Source organism: Hibiscus syriacus, unplaced genomic scaffold, assembly GCF_006381635.1.
Source record: "Hibiscus syriacus cultivar Baekdansim isolate YM2019G1 unplaced genomic scaffold, ASM638163v2 tig00111539_pilon, whole genome shotgun sequence".
NCBI classification, from domain to species: Eukaryota; Viridiplantae; Streptophyta; class Magnoliopsida; order Malvales; family Malvaceae; genus Hibiscus; species Hibiscus syriacus.
In genome coordinates this window covers 216,676-233,518 of record NW_024063113.1, presented here as the reverse complement: position 1 = coordinate 233,518, position 16,843 = coordinate 216,676, and the positions used below count along the sequence as shown (strand labels likewise).

Below are 16,843 nucleotides of genomic sequence, written 5' to 3'. Positions count from 1 at the left end.
ATTTATGTCACGGTGCAATTGAATTTTGGAATTGAATTACGATGGAATAGCTCTGATCAAGCTAACTGGGCCTAATGTGACTCTTGAGGGCCCCAAGATGTTTCATTAGGTCGGTTTTCCTTTGCTGTGTGCTTAGGGTAAGCTATATGGACTTATTGACTTGGGCTTAAGGATACAAGCTTCATAGCCTATCCTTAAGTCGACTTTCTTTTTTCTATGTGCATAAAGTAAGCTATATGGAAAATAATTTTTGGGAACTACTGATGGTGTACCAGAAAAGGGTTTAAACTATGATTTTCAAAAGTTAAACTCTTTTACGAAATTGTGAGATTTACTGGACTATGATTTGTACCTATTATGATTTTATTATACTGTTGGAACACACTAGACATCCTATTCGATCTCCTGAAAATGTCATACTTTGAAAGGTTTCTTATGAACTGAGATTCATGGCTTCTACTCGATGAACTTCTAAGGGAACCCCAAATTATTCTACCAGTTGGTATACGTATGATTCAATAAGGAAATTATATGGCTTTCCATTTATCTACATGTCATGTAGCATCATCTGGTAGTTCTGTATTACTGAGCTTTCCAAAGCTCACTCTATTACTCACCTTTTCAGGTTAAAACAATTGTACCAGTGCATCTATCGACTTCAGTAAAGGAGTTCTTCCGGCGTGGTTGCAGAGTATGGTACTTGTGATTAGGGGGCATGTAATTGTATTTTGATTTATATACGAGTTTGGAAATCTGTTTTATTTTTAAATAGGGATAAATGATTTTATAAGTTTACATGTTCTGATAAAAAGTTTTAAAATTTCCGCTATTTTTACGGTGGGTCGCTCCGGTGGCCCTAATGTGACTTCCCGAATCGGATCGGGCTACCCGCATCAGTTTGGGGTGTTACATTTAGTGGTATCAGAGCTATGGTTTAAGTCAAAAATTTTCAAGATAGACCGGTCGGTCGAATGTCAAAATATGTCTGATCAGTACATGCCCCTAGACTGCAATCATACCTCTCTGAGCCGAAACTCCAGGGCTGAGTCCCTATCTGTAACGAATAAACCGAAGTTTCTATCCGTTAAGGCTATACTTGTACAAAAAGGAATACCAGTAACATCTGTCTTAACGCAGTAAAGTACCTTAGCCATGTGAGAGTTATTCATCTGAGAAATTCTGACTCGACTCCATAAATAAAATTGAGATATGTTGCTGCTCTACGAGCCTATTCACGTAACCAAGGCTGAATTGATTTCACAAGGATAAAGTTGTTTTGATTACTTACTTGGACTGAGGGAGAATTCTGAAGAGATTGATTACTCGAGAAAATTTTCGTTCAAATTCTTTTATTGAAATGAGGAAGAGTTCTGATAAGAATGTATACTCAACTGGTTAAGGATTAGTGGAGAATCCGTATTTCTATAAAAAGCTACTCGAATATATGGAAGAGTTGATGAAAGTTTCATTTCTACAATTATGTGACATGAATGAATTTCGAGGACGAAATTCTTTTAAGGAGGGGAGAATTGTAACACCCCAATTTAGGGGCTAAAATTAAGAAATTATAAAGTGGCGGATTTAATTGATATTTTGAAAGAAACATTGGGGATTAAATTATAAAGTTTTAAAGTTGGCAGACCATTTTATAAAGTGCAGGAAATTCAGTGGCTAAAACCATGATTTAACCATTTCTTATAAATGATGAATTATAAGCTCCTCCCCGTGCGCAGGTTTCATATTTTCCAGATTTCCCTTCTCCAACAACCCAACTTCCAACTCCGATCTACTCGCCGTCCGACCTCCAAACGACGAGCCGAAACCACCATCGTGTTCGTTGTCAATCGAGGAACAAAACCCCTCAAACCTTTCGTCGTGAATCATCGCCGTTCGTCGTGAATTTCAGTCGAAAGTATCGTCGGTAATAACTCAGTTTTAGTTGGTTTTTCATCGATTCACGACGATCGGGTCATCTGTTTACGACACCTCCTGCACCATCGTTTTCGTTACATCGTTCTGAGTTTGCCGATGTCATCCTTGGTCTCCATCGACGGCGGCGCGTGAAGAGGTGAAGCGGTCAAAGTTTCCGATTTGTTGAAATCGAGCTCTCCGCCGTTCAAAATTGTGAACCGAGCTTTGTAAGTATCTCGAAATCGCTCAAAATAATTTTTAGAAATTTTTCCGGGATTTTAGCACTGTTCACGCGCCCCCACGCACCGCCACTGCGCGTGGGGAAGAAAAAAATGACCGGTTTGACCGGTTTTGGTGCATAGTTGACCGGTTTGACCAGTCACAACCCGACCCGACCCGTTGACCCAACCCGACCCGTTTACCCGACCCGACCCGTTGACCCATTGACCGTTGACCCGTTGACCGTCGTTGACCACTGTTGACCAAAACTTTGACTGGCTTTGACCGGGCATTAAACGACCTTTGACTTCGACCGAGTATACCTATCCTGACATTTTTCGACGTTCCAAATCCGATTCCGCTGTCCGTTTTTCGAAATTCGAACCCAAAGGCCTCGAAATTTCCGGTCAAACCCGTTGACTTTGATTTTGACTGAAAATTCCAAATTTTTGAAAAGTCACATTTTATGCTTTCGACGTCCTGAATCCGAATCCGAAGTCCGTTTCGCTAAATTCGAACCCAGTAAGCCGTATTTCCCTGATTTATCACCCGATTTGATCCGTTTATCGCAATTAAGCTCCGTTTCTGATATAATTTATGTTGATATGTATCTGATGAATTATTTGAAGTTGAATTGAAGATCAAAGGCATTCGAATGGAATTTTTATGGTCGATCGGTATTGTACGGAAATCGAGGTAATACTTTACTACCTCTTTATGCTTTATGGAACATGTTGATATTGGTGAATGCATGAATAAGATAATGTTGGTCACTTTTGTGGAGTTGAATAATTTATTCACTCGATATGAATGTGGTAGAAATTCTGTAACTGAATACGGATCGAATGACTAAGATAAGAGATTGATAATTGTTAGAATTAAATTACAAGTTTGTGATTGGTGATAAGAAATCAGCTCTGGATTTGTAACTTATATTTTATATCATCAAGGGTTAAATGTTAAAGATACTTGGATGAAAAATTATGAGAATATTCCAATATGGTAAAATTACAAAATTACCCTTATGTTGGAAAATGATAAGAATTGCCACTGGAAGTTGGTTAATAACTCTGAAAAGACATATTGATCCGATATAACTACTGATGTGCATAAGAAATGTTAGTTTTATTTGGAAATTATGGATAACCGGTTTTAATCCTATGAGAGTTTGTGAAGGAATCATTTCAAAATCAAAGAATGTTCGGGAAAGCAATTGATCATAGGATCTCTAAATTATAATTATTTTCGTTAAGAGCTAATATTGAAATTATCTGGTTAAGAAATTACGAAAATGCCCTTTAGAGATAAAATAGTCTGAATTGACCCTGAATGAGAGAGTACTTTGAGGATTTGTACTTAACTCGATTAAGTACGAATTTAATTGTTAAGATCCTGTCTTTGTACAGAAAAATTTATAATATTCCGTTTGTAAAATCTGAGAAGACACTTGACCCGAAAATATTCGAATAAGGATTAAATACTTGAAGAGTAATTTATCGGAGGTATTCTGCTGACAGAATTGTTCGAAAGGACTGAAGTAAATGATAAGATTGAATTAAATAATAAGACCGGATGGAAGGAAATGATTGAAATATTCTAGAATTATAAAATGAACAAATTACCCCTGGAATGGAAATGACTCAAGAATGTCACCAAGCTCAGGAATGAATGGATATACTCAAGCTTTGAAATGAATAGAAAAAAATGTTAAGCACCAAAATGCCCTTATGACCTAGAATAAGTAAATGTCTTGGATTAATTAAGAAATCCAAATAAACATGGATGTTGTGCTACCAGTAAAAGTTGTGGAACGCAACTTAAGTGATTAACCAACGTTAGTACTATATCATTACCTGAATGATATAAGTATCACTTGAATGTTTGTTCATCTTCTCAAGTTTGGATCGATGATAATTCTGGAAGTACTTGGGGCAGCTCAACTCTAGAGCGCATACAGTACTAATAAGTGGGTAGTCGTTAGTCAAATCAACCACGAATACCAGAATGACTTTATTATATAAATAAATTGAAATGAAGTACAACGTGTATTTGAAATTCAGAAACGTCTGAATTATTCTGGAAAACTTTAAAGTAATCGGGATAGACTTGCTTACCAAACGAACTAAGTAACATCAATGACTAAGGATTAAATAGGTGATTTGATGAGTTTGGAAACACTGTTGAACTTACATGATGAATTGTCATTATGGGTTATGAGCCATGGATCAAGTACGTCAGTATTTCCTGATATTGTTGAAACGTGGAAATGAAATAAAGACCGTTGGAAGATTTATTCAGTGATGATTATGGGGATGATCTATGGATCTGCACTATGGTATTAAATAGTGAATACACTGGAAGGATAATGAATTGACTTGTTGACATGCATCAGTTTGAGAGTTGTGTGACTCGAGTTGTTTGATAATATGATCGATAGTCGTAGATTGTAAATGACTTGAATCTTCGATTCTATATTTCATCTAAAATCACTTCGGTCATGTTTGAAAAAAAAAACAAGTAACACAGATGGAAAAGATTCTGAATATCTCATTTGGTTCAATTGGGCTGAAATCCTATGAATTTAAAGTATATTCCTGAATACCCCTGATTGTTTGGGTAATGGAATCACTCGCAGTAAATCTGAATTTAGAATTATTATGTATAAAGGTTCCTGAACGTTTTCCTAAAGCACACGAAAATATAGTGGGATTCTAATGTATCAACATTAAATGTCTGGCTAGATCGGTTAGTAATCGATTCTCCTCAATAGGACCTTGTTCCAGGAATTCGTTCAAATTTCATAAGTTTCTTGTTATCCAAAATGATAACTACAATGGCCTCTGGAAATACTTGGATTCCCTAGTGTGTTCCCTACTTATTACTGAACTATTTTATTGGTTTTAATATGTGGTACACCGAATTCATTGGTTATTCTTTTATGGATGCACCAATTTAATGTGACAATTTATGGAATATGGCTGCTATCTAATTTTTGTTTTGAAATGGTATATGATTACCATGTTTTTGGATTTATGGAATTTATGTCACGGTGCAATTGAATTTTGGAATTGAATTACGATGGAATAGCTCTGATCAAGCTAACTGGGCCTAATGTGACTCTTGAGGGCCCCAAGATTTTCATTAGGTCGGCTTTCCTTTGCTGTGTGCTTAGGGTAAGCTATATGGACTTATTGACTTGGGCTTAAGGATACAAGCTTCATAGCCTATCCTTAAGTCGGCTTTCTTTTTGCTATGTGCATAAAGTAAGCTATATGGAAAATAATTTTTGGGAACTACTGATGGTGTACCAGAAAAGGGTTTAAACTATGATTTTCAAAAGTTAAACTCTTTTACGAAATTGTGAGATTTACTGGACTATGATTTGTACCTATTATGATTTTATTATACTGTTGGAACACACTAGACATCCTATTCGATCTCCTGAAAATGTCATACTTTGAAAGGTTTCTTATGAACTGAGATTCATGGCTTCTACTCGATGAACTTCTAAGGGAACCCCAAATTATTCTGCCAGCTAGTATACGTATGATTCAATAAGGAAATTATATGGCTTTCCATTTATCTACATGTCATGTAGCATCATCTGGTAGTTCTGTATTACTGAGCTTTCCAAAACTCACTCTATTACTCACCTTTTCAGGTTAAAACAATTGTACCAGTGCATCTATCGACTTCAGTAAAGGAGTTCTTCCGGCGTGGTTGCAGAGTATGGTACTTGTGATTAGGGGGCATGTAATTGTATTTTGATTTATATACGAGTTTGGAAATCTGTTTTATTTTTAAATAGGGATAAATGATTTTATAAGTTTACATGTTCTGATAAAAAGTTTTAAAATTTCCGCTATTTTTACGGTGGGTCGCTCCAGTGGCCCTAATGTGACTTCCCGAATCGGATCGGGCTACCCGTATCAGTTTGGGGTGTTACATTTAGTGGTATCAGATCTATGGTTTAAGTCAAAATTTTTCAAGATAGACCGGCCGGTCGAATGTCAAAATATGTCTGATCAGTACATGCCCCTAGACTGCAATCATACCTCTCTGAGCCGGAACTCCAGGGCTGAGTCCCTATCTGTAACGAATAAACCGAAGTTTCTATCCGTTAAGGCTATACTTGTACAAAAAGGAATACCAGTAACATCTGTCTTAACGCAGTAAAGTACCTTAGCCATGTGAGAGTTATTCATCTGAGAAATTCTGACTCGACTCCATAAATAAAATTGAGATATGTTGCTGCTCTACGAGCCTATTCACGTAACCAAGGCTGAATTGATTTCACAAGGATAAAGTTGTTTTGATTTTTTACTTGGACTGAGGGAGAATTATGAAGAGATTGATTACTCGAGAAAATTTTCGTTCAAATTCTTTTATTGAAATGAGGAAGAGTTCTGATAAGAATGTATACTCAACTGGTTAAGGATTAGTGGAGAATCCGTATTTCTATAAAAAGCTACTCGAATATATGGAAGAGTTGATGAAAGTTTCATTTCTACAATTATGTGACATGAATGAATTTTGAGGACGAAATTCTTTTAAGGAGGGGAGAATTGTAACACCCCAATTTAGGGGCTAAAATTAAGAAATTATAAAGTGGCGGATTTAATTGATATTTTGAAAGAAACATTGGGGATTAAATTATAAAGTTTTAAAGTTGGCAGACCATTTTATAAAGTGCAGGAAATTCAGTGGCTAAAACCATGATTTAACCATTTCTTATATATGATGAATTATAAGCTCCTCCCCGTGCGCAGGTTTCATATTTTCCAGATTTCCCTTCTCCAACAACCCAACTTCCAACTCCGATCTACTCGCCGTCCGACCTCCAAACGACGAGCCGAAACCACCATCGTGTTCGTTGTCAATCGAGGAACAAAACCCCTCAAACCTTTCGTCGTGAATCATCGCCGTTCGTCGTGAATTTCAGTCGGAAGTATCGTCGGTAATAAGTCGGTTTTAGTTGGTTTTTCATCGATTCACGACGATCGGGTCATCTGTTTACGACACCTCCCGCACCATCGTGTTTGTTGCATCGTTCTGAGTTTGCCGATGTCATCCTTAGTCTCCGTCGACGGCGGCGCGTGAGGAGGTGAAGCGGTCAAAGTTTCCGATTTGTTGAAATCGAGCTCTCCGCCGTTCAAATTTGTGAACCGAGCTTTGTAAGTATCTCGAAATCGCTCAAAATAATTTTTAGAAATTTTTCCAGGATTTTAGCACTGTTCACGCGCCCCCACGCGCCGCCACTGCGCGTGGGGAAGAAAAAAATGATCGGTTTGACCGGTTTTGGTGCATAGTTGACCGGTTTGACCGGTCACAACCCGACCCGAACCGTTGACCCGACCCGACCCGTTTACCCGACCCGTTTACCCGACCCGACCCGTTGACCCATTGACCGTTGACCGTCGTTGACCATTGTTGACCAAAACTTTGACTGGCTTTGACCGGGCATTAAACGACCTTTGACTTCGACCGAGTATACCTATCCTGACATTTTTCAACGTTCCAAATCCGATTCTGCTGTCCGTTTTTCGAAATTCGAACCCGAATGCCTCGAAATTTTCGGTCAAACCCGTTGACTTTGATTTTGACCGAAAATTCCAAATTTTTGAAAAGTCACATTTTATGCTTTCGACGTCCTGAATCTGAATCCGAAGTTCGTTTCGCCAAATTCGAACCCGGTAAGCCGTATTTCACTGATTTATCACCCGATTTGATCCGTTTATCGCAATTAAGCTTCGTTTCTGATATAATTTATGTTGATATGTATCTGAGGAATTATTTGAAGTTGAATTGAAGATCAAAGGCATTCGAATGGAATTTTTATGGTCGATCGGTATTGCACGGAAATCGAGGTAATACTTTACTACCTCTTTATGCTTTATGGAACATGTTGATATTGGTGAATGCATGAATAAGATAATGTTGGTCACTTTTGTGGAGTTGAATAATTTATTCACTCGATATGAATGTGGTAGAAATTCTGTAACTGAATACGGATCGAATGACTAAGATAAGAGATTGATAATTGTTAGAATTAAATTACAAGTTTGTGATTGGTGATAAGAAATCAGCTCTGGATTTGTAACTTATATTTTATATCATCAAGGGTTAAATGTTAAAGATACTTGGATGAAAAATTATGAGAATACTCCGATATGGTAAAATTACGAAATTACCCTTATGTTGGAAAATGATAAGAATTGCCACTGGAAGTTGGTTAATAACTCTGAAAAGACATATTGATCCGATATAACTACTGATGTGCATAAGAAATGTTAGTTTTATTTGGAAATTATGGATAACCGGTTTTAATCCTATGAGAGTTTGTGAAGGAATCATTTCAAAATCAAAGAATGTTCGGGAAAGCAATTGATCATAGGATCTCTAAATTATAATTATTTTCGTTAAGAGCTAATATTGAAATTATCTGGTTAAGAAATTACGAAAATGCCCTTGAGAGATAAAATAGTCTGAATTGACCCTGAATGAGAAAGTACTTTGAGGATTTGTACTTAACTCGATTAAGTACGAATTTAATTGTTAAGATCCTGTCTTTGTACAGAAAAATTTATAATATTCCGTTTGTAAAATCTGAGAAGACACTTGACCCGAAAATATTCGAATAAGGATTAAATACTTGAAGAGTAATTTATCGGAGGTATTTTGCTGACAAAATTGTTCGAAAGGACTGAAGTAAATGATAAGATTGAATTAAATAATAAGACCGGATGGAAGGAAATGATTGAAATATTCTAGAATTATAAAATGACCAAATTACCCCTGGAATGGAAATGACTCAAGAATGTCACCAAGCTCAGGAATGAATGGATATACTCAAGCTTTGAAATGAATAGAAAAAAATGTTAAGCACCAAAATGCCCTTATGACCTAGAATAAGTAAATGTCTTGGATTAATTAAGAAATCCAAATAAACATGGATGTTGTGCTACCAGTAAAAGTTGTGGAACGCAACTTAAGTGATTAACCAACGTTAGTACTATATCATTACCTGAATGATATAAGTATCACTTGAATGTTTGTTCATCTTCTCAAGTTTGGATCGATGATAATTCTGGAAGTACTTGGGGCAGCTCAACTCTAGAGCGCATACATTACTAATAAGTGGGTAGTCGTTAGTCAAATCAACCACGAATACCAGAATGACTTTATTATATAAATAAATTGAAATGAAATAAAGTACAACGTGTATTTGAAATTCAGAAACGTCTGAATTATTCTGGAAAACTTTAAAGTAATCAGGATAGACTTGCTTACCAAACGAACTAAGTAACATCAATGACTAAGGATTAAATAGGTGATTTGATGAGTTTGGAAACACTGTTGAACTTACATGATGAATTGCCATTATGGGTTATGAGCCATGGATCAAGTACGTCAGTATTTCCTGATATTGTTGAAACGTGGAAATGAAATAAAGACCGTTGGAAGATTTATTCAGTGATGATTATGGGGATGATCTATGGATCTGCACTATGGTATTAAAGAGTGAATACACTGGAAGGATAATGAATTGACTTGTTGACATGCATCAGTTTGAGAGTTGTGTAACTCGAGTTGTTTGATAATATGATCGATAGTCGTAGATTGTAAATGACTTGAATCTTCGATTCTATATTTCATCTAAAATCACTTCGGTCATGTTTGAAAAAAAAACAAGTAACGCAGATGGAAAAGATTCTGAATATCTCATTTGGTTCAATTGGGCTGAAATCCTATGAATTTAAAGTATATTCCTGAATACCCCTGATTGTTTGGGTAATGGAATCACTCGCAGTAAATCTGAATTTAGAATTATTATGTATAAAGGTTCCTGAACGTTTTCCTAAAGCACACGAAAATATAGTGGGATTCTAATGTATCAACATTAAATGTCTGGCTAGATCGGTTAGTAATTGATTCTCCTCAATAGGACCTTGTTCCAGGAATTCGTTCAAATTTCATAAGTTTCATGTTATCCAAAATGATAACTACAATGGCCTCTGGAAATACTTGGATTCTCTAGTGTGTTCCCTACTTATTACTGAACTGTTTTATTAGTTTTAATATGTGGTACACCGAATTCATTGGTTATTGTTTTATGGATGCACCAATTTAATGTGACAATTTATGGAATATGGCTGCTATCTAATTTTTGTTTTGAAATGTTATATGATTACCATTTTTTGGATTTATGGAATTTATGTCACGGTGCAATTGAATTTTGGAATTGAATTACGATGGAATAGCTCTAATCAAGCTAACTGGGCCTAATGTGACTCTTGAGGGCCCCAAGATGTTTCATTAGGTCGGCTTTCCTTTGCTGTGTGCTTAGGGTAAGCTATATGGACTTATTGACTTGGGCTTAAGGATACAAGCTTCATAGCCTATCCTTAAGTCGGCTTTCTTTTTTCTATGTGCATAAAGTAAGCTATATGGAAAATAATTTTTGGGAACTACTGATGGTGTACCAGAAAAGGGTTTAAACTATGATTTTCAAAAGTTAAACTCTTTTACGAAATTGTGAGAGTTACTGGACTATGATTTGTACCTATTATGATTTTATTATACTGTTGGAACACACTAGACATCCTATTTGATCTCCTGAAAATGTCATACTTTGAAAGGTTTCTTATGAACTGAGATTCATGGCTTCTACTCGATGAACTTCTAAGGGAACCCCAAATTATTCTGCCAGCTGGTATACGTATGATTCAATAAGGAAATTATATGGCTTTCCATTTATCTACATGTCATGTAGCATCATCTGGTAGTTCTGTATTACTGAACTTTCCAAAGCTCACTCTATTACTCACCTTTTCAGGTTAAAACAATTGTACCAGTGCATCTATCGACTTCAGTAAAGGAGTTCTTCCGGCGTGGTTGCAGAGTATGGTACTTGTGATTAGGGGGCATGTAATTGTATTTTGATTTATATACGAGTTTGGAAATCTGTTTTATTTTTAAATAGTGATAAATGATTTTATAAGTTTACATGTTCTGATAAAAAGTTTTAAAATTTCCGCTATTTTTACGGTGGGTCGCTCCGGTGGCCCTAATGTGACTTCCCGAATCGGATCGGGCTACCCGCATCAGTTTGGGGTGTTACACTATTTGTTATGATTTTTTTTTAAATTAATCACCGATATTCTATCTATTGACCAATTAATTCAGATTGAGTACTGTAAAGGCAAGGGTAACCCTCCCAACCCAGTTTGCTCCATTCGCAAACGTCAGGATTCGAACTCTTGACCTTACTTAAGGGACCTAAAACCTCATACCACTGGACCAACTGATTGTTAGGTATTTGTTATGATTTTAGATTGTCGTTAAATTGAAGTACGCACAAGTTATTTTGTTTTTTCATTCTTTAAAGAAATTCTTATTTAAATAATTGTATTAAACACCTATTATAACCACCAAAATAGATATGGAAGCAATAAATGAAATAAATAAATTAGAACAAATAATTTAATCAATGGATTTATTTTCTTAAATCAAAATAAAATAACGTAACTATACTATTTGCTATTACACTTATAAAAGGCTCACGTATCTCTATATTTATTGTTACATTGCTCCAACGGAAAGCAAAAGAAAAAGAAAACTTGTTTTTCTCTGTGTCTCAAGAAAGAAGAATTGGAAGAAGCTCTTTGGCTATGGCTGCCGACGTTAGTTCTTCACACATAGTTTTAAGTGGGTACAAGGATGATCTAACGGTGGGGAATGGATCTGTTGGAGGAAACCCGACGGCTTTGATTACTAGAGACTTGCTTGGAGTCGGAGGTGGCGGCTCCGCCTTGACCGGTACCAAAAATGATGAATCCCAAGAACTCGACCTCGACCTCCATGTCCCTAACGGTTGGGAAAAGCGCCTTGACTTGAAGGTACGAACTGTTCTTGTTTAATTATTTTCATATCGATGAAACAAAAAATGATTTTCAGTTTTCGCTTGAAAATCATTAATGGAAGTTTTTTTCCTTGTTATATGAATAAGATCCTTTATCAGCTGATTTCACTTATTAAGATTATGTATATTAATCTATTGTAGAATTATTTTACAAGTTTTTTAATCAAATTTCTTCATGTTAGTAGATTTTTCTACTATCATGGTTTTTAGGAAATAAATATGATTTGTTTTTAATTATTTCTCTGTTCTTGCCAAATCCTTCTGTTTGGATGCTGAGAAAATGATGAAGGAATTGGGAGATTAAATCAGCTTTCACTCTCAAGAAATTCAAACAATTTTATTGCCTCGTTAATTAGTTTCTCCAACTGAAATAAGCCATGATAATCAGATTCTACATAAATATTAGATGCTAGTATAAATCCATTCATATTTTTAACATTTTACTTCCTTGTATAAATTAATTTTAATGAGCAATCAATTGCATTAAAATTTGCATTTATTTACCTTAAAATTATTTTACTCTTTAATACTCAGGAACTTCAAATGCCGCCTGCTTCTTTTAATTATTATAACTTCTATTTGAATCTTCGCATTAATTGCAGCTTTTTCTTCAACATCCTGGCATAGATGAATTTCAAAGGCGTTTTTGTTTAATTTATTTGATTCATCCTCTGATTAATCTATGATTCAATTTATTAATTTGTGAGTCGTTGCAGTCTGGTAAAGTGTACTTGCAAAGATGCAATTCAACAAATTATTCTTCTTCGTCATTGTCCGATGGGACTAAGCACCAAACGAATCAAACTGTGGCAAAGCTTCAAGATTTAAATTTCCCGGCATCGCCATTACCTTCTTCTAGACCTTTGCTAAACCTATTTGATGAGAGCAGCCTGGAATTGAAATTAGTCTCTCCAGCATCATCAAGCAGTTACCACAGCGTGTGCACACTTGACAAAGTGAAATTCGCCCTCGAAAGGTTTGATAAAGAACCGGTAAAGAAACGAGCATTACTACCGTCGTTGTGGAAATCGCCCTTGTCGCCTTCGTATTCTTCGTCATCGTCTTCCATCAAAGATTCACGAGAAGATGAATCAGGGGAAGAGAAACTTGCATCGCCGGTTGCGGCCGGCTGCCCCGGTTGCTTATCCTATGTGTTGATAATGAAACATAACCCTAAATGCCCTAGATGCAATACCCTTGTTCCTATTATGCCTGATTCTAAGAAGCCTCGCATTGATCTCAATATATCGATTTGATGCTCAACTATAATTTTGTAAATGATAGATGAAATAGATCTTTGGCAAAAGTGGGGTATATGTATATTGGATGGTGAAGACGACAATTAAATAAACAATTCCGATATTTATTTAAGAGATGTATCAAACATATCACTTGATCAATCAATAATTTATAGATTATTAAAAATTAAAAATATTATGCCCAAAACAAATTCAAATATCTTTCTATATATTACAATAATAATATAAATCAAATTAAGATTTAATTCAATAAATTAATTATATGTAACAAATATGGTTCTTGGCAACAAAAGCTGAACCACGGGCAAGTTCGTTCACCTTTGGATTCTGATCCAACTGAAAACGAAAGAAAGCTTAACAAAACGCTATAAAGTCTAAAACCATTAATTGAAAATCAATCGATCATTAAATCTCGACTTTGAGTGTTCAACAATTCAGCCTTAATTTCGCAATGGATTTAAGGCATTTATCGTACCACATAATATGGTTGAATCATATAAATGGTCTGAAAACTGTATTCAACTACACTTCGTCAAATGATGAGCTTTATTACGGTTGCTGTAATACTACACCAACTCATTAATATGCCTAACGCATAATAAATGAGAATTCAATTTCCCCTTCATGGGCTTTCAGGTTTTTCCACCTACCTTCTCATCTCAATTTTTAATGTCACGTTTTCATATTAATCCATGTACTTCAGAATATGAGCGAGTTTTATTTATTTCATTGTTTTGAATTAAGATTAAATTGATAAAATATATAAATTTAAAGATTAAAATTATTATTATGTCAAGATTATGTTAGATGTTTGTTTCGATTTTAAATTTTAATACTGTAATAATATATTTATAATAATAATTTCCGACTGCGTAAAAGATGGGGCCAAAACAGCCTGTAGCTTTTTAAATTGCCACAAGTAATCAATTTCCGACTGGTCAAAGGAATTCGAAGACTTAATTCTTTTATTGCAATTTATAATCATTATATTTGTGTAATTTTCTATTATTTTTGCTGGATTAATTTGTCTTCAAACCTTATTCAATTCAGCGGTGAGTTCTATTTCGATTTAGTATAATTTTTTAACATAGAAGCTGTTGATTTATTAAAAAGATAAAATATATAAAATAATAGTAAAATTTTGTAATTATAATAGTAAACACCACACATAATTAGAACATTCTTTTATAGTCATTGATACAAAAATAGTTACTTGAGATCATACAAGAAAAATATTAAAAATTCATCCAAAAAACTCGAACAATATATAAATAGGAACATATATGATTGTATTGGCAAACGAACTACAACTGATGATTAAACTACTGAAAGACCATAAACAACTGCAAATCAAAGGCAAATATCGTGAGAAAATTATATAAGAACGCAACCACGTATCTAAATCTAATTTGTGGATCAAAAGCAAGAAATATCTATAGCATAACAAATAAACATAATCTTAATCAATCATGATGACGTCATATTATACCTTAAGAAAAATAAACGAAAACAACAATCAAATGATCAATAAAGAAGATCGAAAATGTGCCAAAAGGCAAATGGAAGTGTGCCATAAAAATAGAGTTATTAGAAAGAAATGAAGTTAAAGATGCGAGATAAGAAAATGAAGAAAAACTACAGATGATCGATGAGCAGCATCAAGATTGGTTTCGTCGCCTGCCAAATAAAAATTAAGAAAAAACCAACGAACCTAGGGTTTTAGGAGAAAATAAAAAATAAGTAAAAGTTAATCGAATTGACAAATGTTATTTTATCATTCAATTTTTAATTGAAGTTTTTCAAGTTAAGTTTATGAAATATCACCCGAGCCGAATCAAATATATTTGTTCAAATTTAAGTATCATTATTTAAAATATTGTGACATTAATTGATTTCAATTTAAATAACTCTTTTTTATAATTCAAGGTGAATTGCAAGTGGTAATATATGTTCTAGAGACTCTCAACCATTTGACAGTGAATGCTCAATACCCTGCAATTGCTAGTGCTCGAACCCATAACCTCTAAGGACAACAATCATCCCTTTAACCACTGAGGTAATTCCTGCAATTTCAATAATTCTATTTAACCATATTTGTGCAATTTCAATTTCAATACTTGGGAGCTCCCCAGTATAAAGTTTTAAATGATATTATTTCATGGATGTTTTATTTGTGGAAATGATCATTTTATAGTACAAGAAAAGAGTAAGGTGTTGGTCAGCCACTCTGGTGATTCCGTGTGGCATCCTACATCGGTCGTATGTGTATCGTGCTAATCTAGGGTGTTACATAAATACTTTGAATAAAAGACGTTAAAATCATTGTTATTAAAGTTTATTGTTTACTTTTTTAATTATTGCTATTTTGATCAAATTGCTTAGGATTTCACAAAATGATTCTATTGAAAATTGTCCACATTTATAAGTATTGCTATATGATATATTGATCACCCAGCTGTTAAAAGTGGACAGAAATCAAATTACTCTTAAACGGCATGTTATATGCACAACTCTATCACTATTAATGCAACTTTAAAATATCTAATTATTGTGCTAACAGCTAGCTTTAAAGATAAATATGTATTTATATAAATTAATTAAGTTTTTTTAGAAGATTATAAGATAATCTTTATTAATTTTTTTAGTATATTAACGACATACATATATTTTACAGATGTAACTATTTGAATTTATATTATTTAAAAGAAATAACATTCTATTTTATCACTAATGACACTCAATGAATTATTTAAAAAAAAAAAGAAAATATTACTATATTGATTATTACACCATGTTATCGATTAGTTTAGTGAAATAAAATGTTATGTCTAGTAAATAATATTTAATATTTTAAACATAAAAACTTAGATTGAAAAAATCATCTCATATAATAAACTTATATTGTATATGATTCAAAAACTAATTATAAAACTAATTATAAATAAAATCATTATTCTCTGAAATAGTTTTCAACGACAAAAAAATATGATATAGTAACAAATCAATCTAACGTCTCGATAATTAAATTATTCAATTTAAATAGCAGAAAATGATTTAAAGTCGAAGTAGAAAAAAACCTGGTAATATTTTAATTCTTGTAGGGCTGTTGGATGGTGGAAAAGAAGATTACATGAAGGAAAAGTTTTTCCTGAACGTAATTTTTATGTTTGGATTGTAAAGATTCTCAATAGAGAGTAATAAGTCATTTTCAACAGTAGAATTTTACGGATATTTTACCGGAATGTTAATTCCTCACAATTACTTAAGTATTTATCATTTCCTATGAGTTTAGACTAAAATGTCTTTAAAACGAAAGAGTTATTTCAAAAACATCCTTCTCCCTATTGTTGAAATAAAAGAATATTTTCTATGAAGAAAAAATTATAAATTTGTCCTTAAATTATTTTAGATTTACATAAAAGTCCACAATTAGAATTTTATATGAAGTTTAGGGGTTAAAATAAAATTAAACCTTTTATTAAATCCATTTATCTTTTAATTTTTTAAATAATATAAACTTTGTGAATTTAAA

At 33.9% G+C, this 16,843-nt stretch overlaps 1 protein-coding gene across 1 annotated transcript; it reads left to right on the top strand.

Moving 5' to 3' along the window:
• The first annotated feature begins 11,690 nt into the window (after nucleotides 1-11,690).
• On the top strand, nucleotides 11,691-13,423 carry LOC120164443. Its single transcript, XM_039174162.1, has 2 exons — nucleotides 11,691-12,029; nucleotides 12,769-13,423. Exons 1-2 carry the CDS (start codon nucleotides 11,802-11,804, stop codon nucleotides 13,306-13,308), a joined length of 768 nt encoding a protein of 255 aa, XP_039030093.1. The 5' UTR covers nucleotides 11,691-11,801; the 3' UTR covers nucleotides 13,309-13,423.
• Nucleotides 13,424-16,843: the final 3,420 nt, after the last annotated feature.